The sequence below is a fragment of the Melopsittacus undulatus genome, chromosome 13 (genome assembly GCF_012275295.1).
Source record: "Melopsittacus undulatus isolate bMelUnd1 chromosome 13, bMelUnd1.mat.Z, whole genome shotgun sequence".
Classification (NCBI taxonomy): Eukaryota; Metazoa; Chordata; class Aves; order Psittaciformes; family Psittaculidae; genus Melopsittacus; species Melopsittacus undulatus.
In genome coordinates, this window is record NC_047539.1 from 2,641,036 (window position 1) to 2,661,109 (window position 20,074).

Sequence of the window (20,074 nt, forward strand, 5' to 3'; positions counted from 1 at the left end):
AACTACTACTTAGGAACAAATTAACTTCTTCAAAATGTCTTAGTACTAAGAGTAAAGAATCTTCTACTAGCAGTCACCACATCTTTAACAGAACTACTTTCTGCAACGAATACACAAGATACCATGGGTATTTTTAGCTTCACAGAATGAGAACGTACTTGTTCTGTGCTCTGTTCATATTGCATTCTTGCCAAACTCTGTCCACCACTTGGTTGGCCAGCTTTCTAGGTATTTTGCCACCATGATGACTGGTACTGTCAGAGATGAATCCATCAGAAACTGAAGAGAACTTCACCCACTTCTGGGCAGACTGAGCATCAACTGAAAAGAAGCATGAGAGGAAATAGTCTTAGGCAATGTGGCAATATGCTCACAACCACTATTACTCCTATTCAAACACCACAGGAACATCTTAGGAAGAAAAGTATCTTCTTAACTCAAATGAGAAAACTATAAATAAATAAAAAAAACAGGTATAGGAGCAGATTATTATAACATGCTTCCCTCCCTGTGAAAATAAAAAAACCAAACCATCATATATGTTTAGAACTGGTCTTTTTCTTCCAAGCAATTATATACCTGAAGAAAGTAACTTGAGCAAAGCCGCCTGTTAGCAAATTTAATAGTATTATTATTTAAAAAACCCAAACAAAAAAAAAGGTCAAACTAAGGTAAAAGGAGACTGGGGAAAAAAAACAAAACCTCTTCTGCACAAGAACTGTATGTAAAGCCACTCTGATAGCTCACTATCAGTCAGCCTTACCCACTTTGACTGACTTTGACTTAAGAATGGTTTACCATGACCACTACTCACACACAGTTCATAGAGCTCACAGCCTTACTGGAAACCTAACTACAAAGAGTCTTCCTTGGCCTGAGAAGAAGATGGAAAAAATCACTTTGCTCTCTAATGTCTGACGGCAACATTCAGTACAAAAGTGGTCCTGATTTCAGCAACTTACAAAAGTGTTAATTTTGCACAAAACTGAACAATAAAAATTGGTTTTACTACAACAGACTTATGACTAAAGAAATATGATGTCAGCTGCACAAAGAACATCTGAATCCTTTCCGACCATTGCTAGGTTTAAAGAAGAAGCCATCAAAATGATTCCCCACATGCTGAAGCTGATTTTATAATACCTGTTTGAACTTCCTCTGGAGATGTTGGTGGAGTGAGAGTTACTGAAGACATGGCAGGATCTCTTGTGGAAGCAGGCACTTGGTGGACACCCAAGCAAGTAGTTGAACAGTGCGATGCCCCTACAGTACTAGGGGCAGGGATGTCTGTCTGGGGAACTAGAACGAAGCATGCTGGGTATACCATTCGCACACCAGCTGCAATAAAGAGCAAGTCCATTTTACAGCTGTTTACCAAAACTTTACATTCAAAAAATCATCAACAACTGGATCATTTTACCCATCACTCGTAAGTTTACCTACCCTTTATACCTACTAATGCATCATTCTTGGACAAAAAGTACCTGTTGTCACCCTCATCATTACTTTATGGCTTGTTTTATACAGAAGATTTGAGTGAGTGAATGAAAATGGCTTTGTATATACAGGCAAACAGAGCCCTAATACCTAACCTGCTACTGCTGGCTTCTATCATTTTGTTTTATAAACAAGACTGAGAATATGCTTTTTAGTACCACGTAAAACTGACAAGATCCCCCTCCCCATCATCAGGGTCTCCAGCCATCACTGCAATACAAGCTTGTAACACTCATTACAGAGACATGATTACATTAGCTGGCAAATCAAAGGTCAATAGCCTGTAGGAGAGGAACAAACTACTGTGTCCCAGGGGCTTAGATTTTTAGGAACAGCAGCAGATGAATGCACTGCCCAAGTACATCAAGTTCTCCAGGATTGTGGGTTTGAAGAGGTCCCTGTTCCGTTTGAATTTGCACAGAACCTGAAGCAGGTGTTTGTGATGCACCTCTGATGTCCGTGGAGACAGCCTAGGGAGGTTTGATTATGGGTTTATTTTAAAAACAATCTTGTTTCTCAGGGCACAAAGAAAAAACCTCCTCCTAACAGGTCTGCAAACCCCACCTTAACCAACAACTCATTCTACATCAGTCCTGAGCATTAAACGGAAAGAAACACAAGACCAACAGCAGTTGGAAGTCGTAAAAAAAAGGAATAAAATGCATTCAGAATTGCAGACCAAACCATCCAAATTATTTCAGTAGAAGGTAATCCGAGTACTAACCAACAAGGACTTCAACAGCAGCTAAAGAATCATCCTCCCAGTCCATGTCTTCTTGTTTTTCCTCAGATCCCTCCTTCAAGTTGGATGTGACAGGATAGAATTGTTTCCATTCACCAATAAGCTTTTTTGTCGATGAATCAGAAAGCTTGAATGACTGCCCTGTGAGCGTGCCATTTAATCCAAAGGGACTTAGAATAACTAAAAAGAGAAATAAAAATACATTGGAGAGTATGTCCAAACAAAACTCACTCTTCCCCACTGAAACAGTGTTACTGTTATTTCAGCCACACCTAATACCTTACCACTGTTAAGTCAAAAATACACCCTACTCACGTTTTACCACACTGCAGAAGTTTTTGGTAATAGATACACATTGTTAAATGTATGTACCAGCATACAGGTGGGATAAAGAAATACTATTTCAAACTCTGTCAGAGTTAAGCTGTTTCCTCATCCTTTCATCCTGCTTGGTACAGTTACAACAATGTATACACAGGGAAGTAAGCCATTTCATGTTTAGTCTTGTCCATATTAGGAAAGCACAGCTACTGGTAAATTGCATTCAAAAAGAGCAAGTTTGGACACTGAGCATTAATAAACAAGGGCAGTGTGGTCATGCAGAAGAACTGACTTCCAACGCAAGTGGGTCTAAGGGAATGATCAAACAGCCCACTAACCAGACTCAGGCCCCATCACTCCTTTGTCTTTGAGAACATAGCCTGCATCTACTAGTGGAACTAAAGGAATTTACAGGAAAGGAAGAGCCAAATAAGAATGGGTACGGAGAATGAACTGGTTAAGATTATAGAGTCAGAAATAGATTTCTAAAAGAGGGAACATCTGGGGAGAATGTTTGATCAATACAAAACTGGTAACACCTCTTGTCCCCCTCCCATTCTTTGCCAGAAGTCTTCATTCTATGCAATTGGAAGCACTGATTCATTTTAATACATGCTACTAACTGGCAAAACCTACCTTGAAAAGGGCTGTTGGACTGCTGGGCGAGAGTGAGGTGTTCTTCACTGAGCAGGTACACAGGTTGATGCTGACTGATCTCCACACTGGTGCAAACGTTGCTATCTCCATGTAAGAAGAAGGTGAATGAGCAGGACAAGTGCTCGCTGGGTAAAGAGAAATGGGGAGGGTGCAGAGAGTGGAAGGGAGGGAAAAAATTCCTAAGTATAGAACCTCAAAGAAGGTGATGGCTTTCTCAACTGGTCTGAAGGCATTTCCTCCCAAAATATATATTAATGAAGTAACCAAAAATCCCTTCTATCTAAATAGCAAGAGGTGCTAAATACGTGTGCTAATACAGACCTGAAGCATTTACAAAGCATTCCAGCATTAGAGACAAAACCAAGATCAATCAGTTTGAAAACAACAGACAGCAGGTTTCCAGTCTCTTTAGACTCACACTTTATATTTTGAAGTCTGGATTAAATTTAAAATATAGTATATTGCAAGACAAAAAAGAAACAACCTATAACTCATTACATTTATATCTATTTATTTAAATTCTATACAAATATTTCTGAGCATTATTAATTCTAGTGAGGTCATAGATAGGTTTTCTTGTCACAGACCAACTAAGCAAAATTTATACTTTAAGATTTATAGTTAGTATTTGCCAACAATTCACTTATTTAAAAGCAAGAAGAATGGCAACAGCTTTGAGAAGTGCTGGTTTTGGTTTTAAAACTGAATCTTATCTCCATGCTCCTGAAGCCAATCAAGTCACTAAAAGTTAAATCCCTTATCCACAAGATAAAATCAATTTAAGAAAATACAAAATTCAAGTCATTGTTAAAGTCATTAAAGCAAATATCAGTGTTTAATGTCTGATGCTTCACTGATGCTTCTCTCAGTCCAAAGTGTTTGAGAAAAAACAAAACAAAACCAGTCCTATACAGCAAGACACCCCAACAATAAACATATCTCCTTCATAAAGGGCAGAAATGCAGCTGGAAGGCGAAGCAGCAGCTCCCTGCCAGGACACCACAGCATTGGTACATCTTCATACTCAGCTCCATCCAAAAACACTTCTTTTTTAAGAAGTTGGACAGGCACAGCCATTTTCAGTTGTATTAGCTACGGGCTCTCTCAAGTGTCTGCCAGACTAATACAATCCCATAGGAAAAGAAGCAATGTTTAAAAGCAAGAAGATGCCGCTCACATTGGATTTGAAATTAGGTCCACCATGTCAGTAATGGAAGAAGGAATGCAAAGGAGAACTTTAAAAGTACTTCATAAACTACACAAGAGAAAATGAATCCTTCTCTGTAAGAAGGGAAGCATCAGGCACTGGCTCAGGGAAAGGAAAAACACAACAACAAACAAGTCAAAGGAAACAGACAAAATTCAGTTAGTCAAAATAGCAAAAACTGGTGCATTCTTTGCAAGGCAAAATGGAAAAGACACTCTGTGAATGACTGTAGCCTAGAAAGACTGTATAAATGCAACACAACTATTTCCCCAAAAAATAACATTAGACCCCCACAACTAAGGCCCAGGACTGTGTGCATGCTGTCTGACCCACTGAAATGCTTGCATTGCTTGCTCCACAGCAGGAGAATGCAAAGTTTTGCATTCCTGAAAGAGAGACAAACAAAGCTCCAGAGCACAAAGAACAGAAACTCCAGCACCTGAGCAGCCTTATTAAAGTGCAACCTCTGCACATGTAGTTACTAGATACATCTTTAGTGGTGTTTCCAAGATGCTTCTTTCTTCCACCTGAGGACAGCTGGTAAAGGAAAAAGTAAAATTCTGGAATTGGCACGGGCAGGTTTATATAACCCAATGTATAAATTGGTTCACTGAGTCTCACCCAAAGAGCAGCCACCAGGGCAGTCACCACAATGAGAAGGAAGAAGGCGACAGCATCAGGGACACGGCTTTGCCTACCAGCAGGTTTAAAATTAGGGACCTGAAACATTTCAAGGATGAGAGAACCCACAAACCGTTCAAGGAGGAACAGGAAGTGCAGCACGTTTTATATGACAGTAACAAAGCAGGCACGAGGATGAGGAACTGTTCTGAGCAGCTGGCCCTGACTGATGCCCATCAGTCTTCAGGGTGCATCAAGCCTGTGGTGGTGGCTGCTCTGCTGCTGCATTTAATGTGCTTTAGGAATAAAAGGCAAGATCCAGATGAGCAAATTATCACTCTCCATTAATAGTTACTCAGCACAACTGCTTCAGTTGGTCAGCTCTGGACAGGATACCTCCTTGCAGATGAAATAACACACTGCTTAGGAATCCCAGTAAAGTTAGTTTCCAAAATGGAGTGATGATGGAGATAAGCACCTTGTTGATGCGTTCAAGTTCAGGCCAAGTCAGGTGGCTAGCAAACACCACTAAATTCCTACATGGGAATCTGATCAAAATTCAATCCTTATGCAAATAGTTGAATAGTTCTTTCCAAATCAAATTTCATTTTAAAATATCATATTGGAGGTTTAAGGTGAAAGAGTGGAAGGTGTTCTTGGTTCTGAGTGACACGTAACAATCTGGGAGTTCAGTGTAAGTGAAGCAAAGTTTAAACAAAAAAAAGCACATATTCTTCAAATACACTTTAAATGCAGGGAAGCTGGTTTTGGTAAACACCGCATTACTGCACAGATAAAGGGTAGACAATTGTAGCATTAGCTGATGGAACTGAGATAAACCAAGACAAAAAGAAGCATCAGCATGATAACAGAAGTGTTTCAACCCATTCCTCTGCAAAACTAGTCCTAAGAAGCAAGGAAAATTCAAGGTCACCATGCAAAAGCCAAATCAAAACCAGCAACAAAAACAACCCCCAGAATTAGAACTCCTTTCTTGCTCTAGTCAGCAGGAGAGATTTCCAACGAAATAATAAAGAGAGTAGCCGCTGCTGTCACTGACACCATTCAGCCAGCCTTGGCATGTGAGCTGTGAGCATGCTACGGGCACGGCAGGGAGAGCAGATGTATCGTGGCACCATTCATTCTAGAAAATCCAAATGTTATTCAATTTTCACTAATTCTGGCTATAAGTTTAAGTGTTCAACAGCAAAATTGATGCACACCACCTTAGGGTTTTGCCTTGGTACCTTCTGAGATGCAGCAAGGTCATGTTACACACCATGGGATAATATTGTTTCATCATAGAAATACGTATTAAAAACCTTTACTGTCCTTAAGCACAAGCTAGGGGAAACAGATTCCCACACAGTGTAAACAGTATCTCCTGAAAAAAGGAGTCATCTTTAAAGGTTAACATGAAAGGCAAAACTAACACTTGACTCAAACATAGCATTCGATTTCTTCCTAGCTTGTCATGCTAGTCATGTTTCTCCACATTTAACACCCTAATTTCTGCTAGGTTACAAAACTTTAGGAAATATCAGTGCAGGGGAAATAATCACGAGAAAAACAATGAAGAATCCTAATGGAAAATAGCAAATTAAATCCATATGAAGCTTCTTTGCAGGGAAGTGGAGAAAAGGAGGAAGGAAAACAAAGAACCAGAGCTGTAAGTCACTGGATGCCCTATACACACCATTTTACAGATCTTGTAAGAAACTATATATTGTTTTTATTAATAATGTTGTACATTCTCAAAATTCCTTATGTTTCTACAGATTGCTAGTACACAGTGCCACCTCAACCTCAGTTAGGAGGGAGCTTCTCAAACCTTATCATAACCTGTTAAAAACAATACACACACACACACATATATATATCTTTCTCCACTCTTTCTTTATGTCTGTCTCTCCTATTCTCAATAACTCACCTCACAACCAAAAATCCTAATCAGGTAACAAAAAATTACCTACTTATCACTTTGGGGTAAACAGGTAAATTACCTTCACCATTCAACCAAGGACACAACAGAGAGCAAGCTGGTGGTTTCCTGCTTGCTAATGCAGGGTTCACCCTTTGCTTTTATTTGCAGACATTTTAAGTAGCTCAGAAGATCACCAGATAATTTGTGCAGAACGTGTCGGGACTGAAGTATTTAAAACCACCTCAATGCTCAGAACTTCCATCCTGCACGGGGAGAGAATGAGGGAAGTCCTTAAGGTGCATATACAGCAATAAAAAATACTGGCTTGTCTTAGGGGTAGCATTGATATCCTCCCCCAACCTGTTTATTTTGTGGTACTTTAACAATGACGGGGAGGTATTGTTGCATGTGCACATAGGAGAGAGAAGGGCAGAGGACTGAGTTGTAACAGAAAAGTCTGAAAACAAAACCCCTATTTTCCCAAAAATCTCATTTTCTCACCTGAATATGAAGTTACTCCATTAATATTTGATTGACTTCATCTCATTAAAGTTCTAATCACAGAACTCAAATATCAATAATCCAGTTACCAACTGATCTCTGAATACAAATGTTATGAAGTGTCATCAGAACGAGCGTTCTTCATGAATTTTCATCTGAACGCACCAGAACTCCGTCAGAATTAATTACAATACTACAGGAAACTTTAAAAAGGAAATTAAATACAAATTTTAAAAGGCTACACTATTTGGAAGTGATGCAATTTTAAGCAAAATAATCCTCACCTAGGCCTCATTAAAATACATCTGTATAAATAACATTTATTTCCTCACACTCCCTCTGCACTCGAATCATACCAAAGAAGATGTTTTAGTTTCAGTGACAAAGAATTATGATTCTATGTGGGGGGAAAAAACCCCAAACAAATAAACAGAAACCAACTTGAACCATTTCAATACAATTTCTACTTCTACCTTTGTAAGGGAACCTGAAGGGTAGAAGGGGACAGCACACTAAAATTCACATATACATGAGATTTGTACATTTCCATTAGCAACTCTGAAAATACCTTCTTGATAAAAAGATAACTAGGTCTGTTTCTTTTCCTCCACATTAGTACTTATGTAGAGCTTTACGTCTTCAAAGTGCTTCACAAACATGAGCTGCATTAGAACCTCACTAATCCACACTTCACTAGATTGCATACTTCAAGTCAGCCCCACGCTACAATTTAAAGGCAGGGAGATTGCAACACCCGAAGCAACAAAGCAGTCTCCAACTAAAACACCTAAAGCACATTTAATAGTAAATGCAAAAGAAGCATCCAAATGCTTCAACTGAAAGAGAATGGGGTTTGTTTTGTTCTTTTTTTTACAATTTTTATCTCACATTTTCCTAGATTGCCCTCCTAATTTACTTCTGGTTTGAACCAGGAGTACCTAACCAAATCAAGGCTCTGCTAACCCTGACCCTATCCTTATAAACCATAAACTTCCTACTGCCACTTCCTACATGAGGAAAACAGACATTAAAAAGTAAAATTACTGTCCCAGAAGTAATTGCCATTACAATTAGGATTCTATGACTTCACCTTCAGTGGGGCGAAATACACCTTGTTTAGGATTTTTAAGTTGCTTATTAATATGCATCATTATTTCAGACTATTATAATACCTTTGCCAAAAATTGGTACCTTTTGGCCAGCACCCAGAACCCTTTGGGGCATTTTGACCACGAATCAGTACATCATGATCATGACTGGCTGACAACAGTTATCAGCAGCAGCAATAGACCTGAGAGTTCCCAACTGATGCATCATGGCTGCTCAAATAGAAGCATCTCCAAATAGTTATTCCTCACTACAGACTATTTCTGTATGTCACTTAAATAAATTTCAAGTATCAGAGAAGCTCCTTTTCAAAAGGTGACAGTTGCCTTCTATAGAGGCAAATTCTTGGGCTGGAGAACATAGTCCTGCAATTAAATAGGTTCTTGTGGAAATAAAAGATATAATGCAAAAAAACTTTGAAAGGGACACACATATCCCATGAAGCCCTCAGACCATTCCTATTCAGTTGTTAGTTTCTTCTTTTCCCTTTAACCAGGTTGAGACACAATACTATAGCAACCAGCACAGGATAGAAAACAAAACACAGCTGCCAAGGAGTAAGTCTCGAGGAATTACATACCTGACCACATGCTCAACATGCACTACACTGTCCTCTGTTCTATGATACGTTATGCCACACGCTTTGTTCTTTGTCAGGCAGCCCTCTAGGGCTTTTCATCGCTGAGAAGAAAGAGTGAAGCTGCCAAGCCACTTGAGGCTTTCTGAGCTAACAGAAGAAAAACGGAAGCAACTCCCTCAAGACAACCCATCTACCACCTTTCCTTTGTAAGCGTGTGTTCAGAGTGGTGCTTTGTGACTTTATAAATCTTCCAGGTACAGCCATAACACTGCAACGGGCTCATGACACTTATGACAAGATGCTTTCTATGCAGCCACCATCACACTTACGCTGCTTCAACAACCCATCTTATTTTAAGCATGGCATTCTCAATTTCCACATACCAGTCATAATTCTGAATTATGAAACTCCATATCTTAATTCAGACTAGAAAGGAATAAGAAATTAAATATGAATTTGCTGTAATAAGCAAAATATGAAAGAAGTATAATACTAAAATCAGATTGATATTAACACAGTACTAACAATCATTCCCAGGGGTTTTTTAATTTCTTAAATCACAAAAAAAAAGCCAAAAAAACACAAAACAAAATCCAACAAACAAAAAACACACACATACAAAAAAACCTCAAACACCAAAGGAGAAAACCCATAAGGCAAATATACAAGTTGTTTCAATTATTACACACTTCATGAGCTCTCTCAGGTTGTCTTTTAGCTATTTGGAGAGAGGTGTTTTGATTCTTAAGCGCTGGGGGCTGAGGCAAATGGAGGATAGGAGAAATTGGTTCCTAGTTCTCTACAAAGAATGGGCTATCACACACTCTCATTACACTGCAGCACTACTTTTTATGATAAGAGCTTGAATCATCATTAATCAATTCACAAACGTGCCTTTCTTGCCCTTGGCTACAAGTTCCCCTCCAACATCAGAGTTTGTATCAGCCCCATGACAAGATCTGCACGTCAAGCAGACACAGTGGCACTAACATGCTTAATGTGAAAGCACAAAGAAATCTAAACAAATGCACATCTACATTTTCTAGCAAGTTACACATTCTGTATCTTAACATGAAGTAATAGGATCTCAAAACACAGATGCTTCTCTAACTACTGACAAAAAGATGGAACAGCGGACATTTTTCTAAGCATCTCTGAGTACTCCCTGTGGTCATGAAGGTAAATATAGCAGAAAGCTGATTTTGATGATAACACAAAGCAAAAAACATAGCTAATAGCAAAGGAGAAAAAACTTCCAGTTCAAAGCACATCATTAATGACTACTGTCAAAAGGCTCTCCAAAATATTCTTTACATAGCTGAGAATGTTTTTAGTTAGACCTGTGAGTTAAAAATACTTATTTATTCCATAACCAAGTTAAACACACTAAAATACAAATGTAGCCAGTGACCTGTATTTCATAACAGGTCATATTCACCTTAAAGACATCCAACATTTGTAAATTAACTTCATTCTTAATGAGCTTAGCTTCATCCCAACAGAAACAAGGCTGAAACTCCAGCATGGCATCTTACAAAGAAGCGAAACTGATTTTTTCAGAATGCAACTAGAAGTTCATGTATACACATAAAGTCCATTTCTCCAGATATAACAATTATAAGCAATACTACAAAACGTTTACTCATTTTCCTGTATTTCAGAATTAAAGTGAGACTAACAAACTATCACTTTACACTTCAGCATCCTTTAATTATTGAGGATGCAAATCTCAATTATCTGAACTTGAGCTTTCACAATGAAATATACATGTGCTATAAAGAATGAGAATCCAAATCATATTTGGAAAATGGATAATGGCTAGACATTACTCTGTTTGAAAGACAGTGTAACAGCTCTCAATGTACTGTTCTGAGACGTTTACAAACATTTTGTTAAGCCAGGGTTGGTTTTTATTCCCCCCTCAAAGTTCAACATTGAAACGTGTTATGGAATTTTCATTGAACAAAGTCTGAAATACCTGTATGGTTTTTCTGTTACCTTATTGTTCAGTGTACAAAAAGAGCACAGATTTATTATCGAAACCTAAAAACCAAGGGTCATATCATTTTTTCATCTTTCCTAATGAACCAACTACCACTGTAACTTAAGCTAAATATGAGAAAACTGCTTTGTGATGTAAAGTGCTAAATTTGTCTGCTTGTAGTCTCTGTAGCAACCCAATATTCCAAAGAGACAATCATGTGATCAATGCTCTCAGCTCCTGCTGTTTATCCTGCACTGTCCTACTTACAGCAGCTCTCAATTCCAGCTGTCTACAGTAAAAGGAAAAACATCACCTGCTCTCCTGCCGGGACATGATGCCAGAACAGCCTCATTAGAGCTGTTGTAAAAAAATGTTGACATTGTTTGATTTAAAGATTAACATAGGGAGGAAATTCACACTGCAAAAGAGTTGAACAGACTTAATAGAAAATATTCCAACAGTATCAAGGAAGAGCACTCATTTTCAGCTATTAAGATGTTGAATTAAATACATGAACTAAATGTGAAACCTGTGGCTACACGTCGTTCTGGTGTGCTTAACTCCCTCGAGTGTGAGGACATTTTAGAGCTTTAGTGCTAAACCTCAATCTGTTCCTTAATAATAATTCACAGCATCATTCTAGAGGGATCAAGAAGCAAACTACTCTGTTCCTATGGAAAGAAGACCCAAGGGAAATGGGAAAAACATAGCCAAACAGGGGGGAAAGGCAGAAACGTGGGCTCAGGACTAGGAGAGCATTCCTTTGTCTTGAGGGCAGTGAAGACCAAACAGACAATAGGCGATCTCATTCAAGCTGTTACATTATCAAGACAAACATTTTTGCATGTTTCTGAATGGCCACAGCCATTCAAGACTGCAGATTTGCCAATACACTTGCACCAAACCCAGGGATCACAGCCAGTTTGGCTAGTTTCACCTCTGAATGAGGCAGGGAGAATAAAAATACATGTACTGAGAACTATGACAATCACACCTTTAAAACAGGGTAACTACATGTACAAATGCTTATAACAATACCAAATTTATATCTATGAATATTTTTCAGCAGTCATATTTATTGTTTACATCAGGTAGCTAAAACAGTATTTCCACAAAAAAATTAAGACTACAGTGGCTTGGCATTATAAAATCCTGTACCCAGACTAATGTGAAACAGCATTACCTGTGAAACCTGTGCAGCAAGTTTCATTCTGTATGCTACGATAAGCTTATCACTTCTAATTTGCCACATGGGTTTTGGGGATTTGGGGGTTTTTTTTACTATTTGTTTTTGGGTGTGTGGTGCTTTATTTTCGGGGAGGGGGGGGTTGTTCTTTGAAGTGAACTTGTCAGACACATGTTTTGGTCTGCCACCCACTGCACTTGGTTATACTCTTCCCTATTTACAATGAGAGGGAAAAAAAGAGAAGGTAACCCATACAAGTTTACATACAGTGGCTTTTGGTGTTGTAGATTTTCAGTTGTCTATCAGATCCTCCCACAAACTCAGGATTACTCAATTATTTGCTTACTGGTATTTTGATTGTGTTAAAGTTTAGCAAGTTGCATTTCTTACCAAAACTTTAGAGGAAATCCTCCACATAAGCAGTTCATACTTTTGTTTCATTAGGGCTGTCAGATTAAATCTTCATTAAGGAGTTGTATCTAAAATAGTGTTTAATCTGACAAGTTTCCTAATCATATTTATTCCAAGCAGACAGTACTATTTTATCATCCAGTTGGCCAGAGGAGAAGTCTCATCCAAAGGCTGTTATTTGAGCAGCCTAACAGGAAAACTAGACAGACAATTGGATGCAGCAGATCCCAATCTCCCTCTCATATATTTATAGGGTGGATTTTGGAATAAAGCATACACCATCATATTTCTGAACACAGCAATAACACCACAATAGTTTGGAAAGGAGAAAGAAGAGGATGACATTCCTATTTGGAAAACTTTGTAATTTAATACACAGTCATTTAAACCACATCACTGAGCTTCTGTAATCTACCTTGCTATGAGTGATTGAAAAGGGTTGTGACAAATATGGAGGCAATTATTCCCCCCCTCCCCTTGGTTACAACTCAGACCATTAGCAAAACTTTCTCATTTGTCTTTCATTCTACTGTTGCTCTCCTCCTGACCCACATCACCCATCCAGAAAACTGAAAATCACCTACTTCTAAATGGGCAATGACAAAGGCCCACCACACACACTTTAGGGAGTCAGCAACTCCATTCCTGCCCTATCTATAAACAGAAGTGGGACTGGCATACTTGAAAACCTCAGACAGTTTCCTCAGGCACAGTAATCGTGACTTGTTCTAACAGATCAAATTTCACCAAATACATGACTGTCTCACTTTTCTCAATGCTGGTTTTAGACTGGCAAGAAGCAGGGGGAGGGAGAGAAGAGCAGGTCATGGTTATTACCTTGCAGCCTTGTCAACATGCAGCATGTGACTGCAGAATGCAAACAGATGAGGGTTTTACTCTTTCCATGGCAAAATATTTAAGATACATTAGAATAATACATAATTAATAATATGAGGTTAGTTTAATAAGTTTGGTTTAGGAGTCACATCACTACGCATAATTACACAGCAGACATTTAAAATAACCTAATTCTTAGTTCCTTGGTCATCTATTCACACATCACAGTGGCAACAGTTTATGAACATTGAGGACTGTGGTCCTTTTAAAAGTAAAATGTATGCAATGCAATGATGAAATGGGTTTATTTGGATTTTGGTTGGTTGGTTGGTTTGGGGTTTTATTTATTAATTTAATATAACCTTATAAAAGGAGGAAGAACAACACAGCAGCAGACAGGAAGCCACAGCTGCCTGAAGATCTGTCCTCACAGCCAAACACCTATTAGAAATCACAGCCTTACATTCACAGCCTTACGCCTGTTGCACTACTATGTAGATACAAAAACTGCAACCCTACTGATCCCTATTGTTGGGGGAACAGATAACAGAAAATCTCACATTCTGGAGCCACATGCTTTCAAACAGAACTCGGAAAAATCCAGATGGGATCAGCTTCAAATGAAAGAAATAGCTCTATTCACACATCCTTCAAAGAGAAGCACTGGGGAAAAGGAGGACTAAAGGCCTGCACATAGCTCAACCACAGCTCCAGAAAGCACCTACTGAGAAGTTACCTCCACCACCGAGAGCACCAACTACTCAGTTACTAATCAAAGTCCTTGCAATTAAAGACTATCAGCAAAAACAACCAACCTTATAAAAATCTGTAGTGACAACAGACAGAAAACCAGTCTACACAGCAGCTGGCCAAACCCCAGAGCATGTAGTAGTATAAACTATGCTCTGAAGCAGTCTGGTAACAGACTTTGTATCCCCAGTATACTAATCGCCTTTTAGTTATACAGGCACATGAATCCTACCTCAGGCTTTCCAAATGTTAATGAAGAGAACACTCTCAAAGAAAGCAAAGCATATGTAATAATATGGGATAGAAGCAGGCATTAAAGAGAACAGTAACAAGGCCCGAGATGAAGCAAAACACACTTTCTAGCCACAGAGGTGGTATCCCAAAGCACCCTATGATTTCAGTCATTTGGGTTTTTCCCACAGAAAGTTGCTGGCAACAGCAGAGGCCTGAACCAATACCTCTGAACAGTCCAACTTTACAGAGAGTGTAGGTATCCAAATTCTAGATATTCCTAGAAGGGATGAGCCAAATCTGCCACAAGTACGCACATCTGTCAGCCATTCCCTTCACTTTGTTTCATAAAAGCCAGTACTCAAGAATATCATGTGGAACTGAGCTATCGAGATTTCTCTGCCATGAAATTGTCTTACACAGATCTGCCTAATCTTTCTACATATTTTTCCAAGAGTTCTGGACTACCTATGATGAAGCTGTGGTGTGGGTAAAGCACACAATTCCTTCAGTTATTTCCATCAAGCATGCTGACCTTCTGAAAGAAAAGAATCAGGGTCTCCAAATTAAACAAACTGCTATTTTGTTTTAAAAGCTTTCATCAGCTTTGCTGGCTGCTGTAGAGCATTTTATAGAATTACTGTAAGAGATGCCATGACATAACTAATGCTAGTTTCAAAAGGCAATTTGGAAAACCAGTTCCTCAAATGAGGAAAGCCCAGACTGTGCCAAGACAATATTGGCCTAAATAGTTAGAAGTAAACTCTTTACTATTGATTTACAGCAACAACACACAGAAGAAATGGATGGACAAGGACACCCCAGAGAGGAAACATTTGCCCTGACTAGTGGGCAGAAAGAGATGCCTAGAACCAAAGGACAGTTTATATGTAAATTAAAAGCAGGAGTTCACAAGTACTAATAGAAACATACACAAACATGTGCTTCTGCTTCTTTTGCTCCAAAACAGCTCTAATTTTCTTTCAAGTTTAAATTTATTGCAGAAGATGCCAACAATGGCCAACTCCACACCCAGAAAGCAAAGCCACTGATCTCAAGATTTCATGCATGCAAGATTTAACACATACATAGAGACACACACACAAAAAAAATACATACACACAAAAACTCCCCATCATCTAAGCTTTAAATTACTTTGTATTTTAAAAGCTGATTTGGGAACAGCGATTAAACTTGTTCCAGCTAACCTAGTTTTTATTCATTTCATTATTTATTGCTAGGCAACATAGACCGTGTCAAACCACGTTAGAACCATGAGAAGAAGTCCTTCCAATTTAAATCAAAAATTCTCTTCTTGCCCTCCTCCCCCTCAATGTGGAGGCCACATGTGCTCTTTTAACACCAGCTTTTCCAGACACAGCCTTCTTTCTGACCAGGAGCTGACATTTCAAACTCTTCTCAACATCTCCCATAAAATGCTACTTACCCAAACCTTATGTGGTGCCTGTAAACAGCTTTCTATATCCCACTTGCTCAAAGAATGAGTCTTTCTTAGTGTTTACGATGAGAATTAGTCCCAGTCACTATACTGGCAAGTCCAGAATAGGTATCCTTTTCTTCCTTTCTAGAAGACTCAAGTTTCTTTTCCAATATCCCTATTACCTGTGGTCTGTATATGAGTACCACAAAAGACCACCTGCTGCCTTTAGTATTACTTCCTTCACTCGTAAGGAAGTTTTGAAGAACTCCAGAAAGGCAGAAAACCAAGAAAAAGCAGAGATCCAGATCCCAAATAAACAGAGCACTCTTCATTAAATATTTCTTCCAGCATGAAATTTAAACCCTACAACTTCTTTAATACAGCAACATAAAACATCCTACCTTTTGTTTATAGGTTTTTCATCTTTCTCATAAGGCTTCACAAACCACTTCCCAATGCGTACGAAATTCCTGTTCATCAGACACCTCTCCAACAGGTTGTGAACGGCTTTGAAAAGCAGAGTGCGACATTCATAAGAAAGTCCATTCTCCCAAACACCATCTTCCTCTTCTACAAGGCAAAGGGGAAAAATAAGTTAGCATTGAATTCCATCCTGTTATTTCATGCACACATCACAATATCCTTTTCTCTCCCACAAGGCTTTAAGACATTTGCAGCATAACATGCAACCAAAAGAAGCCTGTAACATTCAGATAATAACTACTTACTTCATAATAGTATAACTACTAAAAGTAATAAGCTATAAAAATAACTCATCTCCTACAAGAAAAAAAAAAGATTAAACTGCAATTTGTCCAGAAAAGGAACAATCAGCAGCAGTACATTATATATTTCAGCCTGCAAGATCACTGTATACTGACCTGTCTGTACTGTGGTGCACATTCTGGGTAGTCTGAATTGCTTATCCTGAAGAGTTAGCTGACAATTATGCTTAAAAATTAACTGCCCAAACTTTTAGTATATATTCACTGTCTTCAGCTACCACTGACTGAGGAAAGCTGGGCACAAATATTGATCAACTGACCCTCAATGTTCAACAATTTGCTAGAGGGGAAACAAAAAAAATACCCAGATTCAGAAAACTGGTAAGAACATCCTGAAGAGGACTCACAACTGCAGTACTTCTTTTGTGTTCAAAATAAGAGATTTTGAAGCAGGCTAGTCCTGCTTTCTGATCTATACATAGAGAAAGACAGCAAGCAGAAAGACAGACCCCAGCTCATACTGACAGGATTCTGAAGTTGAACACCGGGATCTCATGTGCCCCACAAATCAAACCTAGTCATGGAATCCAACTTACACAAGGCAAAGTGATTTGCCAAATTGGAAAGCAAGATCCATTACAAGAAGCTGTAATCTCTTTAACCACTCTGGCTTGTAATCAGTGTTTGAAAACAGTTTATGGGTCCTAATAGTATATGCAGTGGTCCAAAGAACTACAGTGGCATGACAATTACATTACACAAGTAAAATTAGGGACATTCGAAAGTTCCTGTAGTATCTCTCAGTTTATATGTGACATCATTCACCATTCCCAGTAACACACTAATACGGAGGTTAACATAGGCAAATTCAAGTTCTTATCCTTAAACTACCGGCAATCAGGTCTTAACTTTCTGCCCGCAATTCTCTGTATATCATCTTTTACATATATCCCTAAGGATCTGCTATGGGTCTCCTTGGATTAACCTAGCATAGTTATTCTTATAATGCCACTTCTTTTGTGCTCCAGGTAACAGCAGAGACTAGAAGACTGTCTGACATAGATAAGGAGACATATTTTTACTCCAGTCTCTGGACAGTCATGGAATAATTTAGGTTGAAAGGAACCCTTGGAGGTCACCTGCTCCAACCCCCACTCCGTGCTCAAACTTGTTCCCATCCCACATTCATTGCCCCCCATGCCGTCTCTGTGCACCTCCAAGAATCAAGGCTTCAGTTCAGGTTTAGTTCCATAAAACAGGTCTTACAGTGGTGACCTGTCCATCCACCTCTCTCCTTCACAGAGAATTTTGGTTGAAGCGGCTTCCCACCGGCTTGCTTGATGACCAGAAAACCTCAGTAATACAGACAAGCCCTTGCATTTTAAATCCTCGTTTGAAATAAGCCCGTTCACCTTTACCTGGGAGCCACTTACAAGCTTAAAAGGATGCAACAGCATTAACTAAAGCCTCAATATCCTTACATTAGAGAGCATGTAGAAAACCCAACAGACACCTCAGAGTTTTGTTTAGGAAAAAAAATAGGGATTATTACAATAAACAATATTTAAGACAAAGATGACAGAGAAAGGTATTTCTAGATGCTACTGCAACAAGAACATGGTGGCCATATCCATGTATTGCTAGATTCCACACAAGTACATTTCCACTCCAGATGAGCATTGTGCGTTAAAGAGACAATAAGAGTAAACAGACCTGCCACATAACTTACAAATGAGGTGTGCATCATTACAGATGAATCATTACATGAAATAATTTTCTGGTAAAGACAAGGAAAAGCAAGAAACCCTATTTCCTAAACAGTAGGCTTCACCAGGAGTTTCCCACTCCACTAACCTATCACAGTTTTGAAGTTCAGCTAAAACCTGCGTTTAAAAGCCATAAAGCTACAAGATTAATACAGTAACTCGCTAAAGAAACATCGTACAAGAAGCTTGTAACAAAAAAGCAACTAAGGTCCAAAGTCAAAGGGTATAAAATGTTTGAGCCAAGAGGACACAGTTTCCCCCAGCTCAGAGATTGGTAGCAGTACACAGCTGAGCCGCCCTGTCCCAGCGCCACTTCTGTCGGCACACGCTGCTCAACTGGTGGCAAACAAGCAGCTCAACAGAGCAAACATTAACTACAAAGCTTAATGATATTGGACTTTAACTGCACAATAAACTCCACACCATCTCAAAGGTTAAATAGTTGGTCTCTGTATGGCACTTGTCATTTGAAAAAAAGAAATCATTCTGAGAACATCCCCAGCATCCACTACCCACTGTAAAACAGAGCTATTTCCAGCCTTTATGCCCAATTTTGTTTTGACATGCTAGTGTATCAAATAGAAGAAAGATGCTGAAATAGCAAAGATACTGAAGCGTGATTCAAACTTTGTGTTTTGATGGTCATACTGTGGATACAAAGGAAAGGTTTCAATTTTCTGAAGACACCACAAAGCGCCAGGTATTTCATTTAGCATTTACAGCTGTGCTGACAACCAAATTATGAGCAAAAGCTTACATGCAAGAACTTGCCACAAGTTGGTAATTCTTAAGAGCTCTCCTAGCTTAGTGTACTGATGAAACACACAGCTCTTAGGTGAGCATATTATGTGGGGAAAACACGAGGCATTAGATGGAAATTACAATGAAACCCCTAGTATTTAAGAAGACAGCACAATGTAAGCCTGCCTTGTGATCAGGAAGAATGTCTGGTCCCCAAAATAAGACCACCTGTTCAAGCTGCAGTGCATCTTGCTATAGAAAGGGAAGGTTAAATAAAACGACAGTTAAAGATATCCTCATTTCAAAACATTATTCAAATTAATGCAAAAAAATAGCAGTGAGAGTTCTGTGTCTTTTTGAAGTCTATTTAGTCATTCTCCCCTCCCCCTTTTTTTAGTGTGGTGGATGGAAAGAGAAACATGACATCTGCTCACATCTCCCAACTATTTTTTTCCTCAGTTCACATTGTTGTTTATCAACACAAGAAAAATCCTCCTACTTAATAGAATTGTACAAAGTAAACCATTTCTAAAGAAGAGGAAGATGTGCTTTTGTCTTGTAATCTTTCTTAAACACAATAACTTGAAACATTCAATCTGGTAGTGATAACAAACCAAAATAAGCTGCCGACTCATTTTAAGAAGGTGTTAAGCCACAATTACTCTTCACACCAGTGGTATCCACAAAAGTGCTTTGGTAACCTGAAGGTTACCAACATTGTATTTTTGATCATTTGCCTTAACTGTTCAAACCCCTCAGCTCCTCTGTGCTATACTTTTATGACAACCATTTCAAAAGTTATGCACATGTCATCTCACTCTAACAAATTTAGTTCTCTCTCTCTT

At 38.8% G+C, this 20,074-nt stretch overlaps 1 protein-coding gene across 1 annotated transcript in view; it reads right to left on the minus strand.

Moving 5' to 3' along the window:
• Nucleotides 1–20,074, minus strand: part of MED13 (mediator complex subunit 13) — a 52,896-nt gene that overhangs the window by 24,342 nt on the left and 8,480 nt on the right. The window contains exons 3-7 of the mRNA XM_005154339.4: nt 16,399–16,567; nt 3,197–3,342; nt 2,222–2,419; nt 1,144–1,338; nt 159–321 (exon numbers count right to left, since the gene is read on the minus strand). Coding sequence (XP_005154396.1) covers nt 159–321; nt 1,144–1,338; nt 2,222–2,419; nt 3,197–3,342; nt 16,399–16,567 — 871 coding nt within the window. The remainder of the gene's footprint in view (nt 1–158; nt 322–1,143; nt 1,339–2,221; nt 2,420–3,196; nt 3,343–16,398; nt 16,568–20,074) is intronic.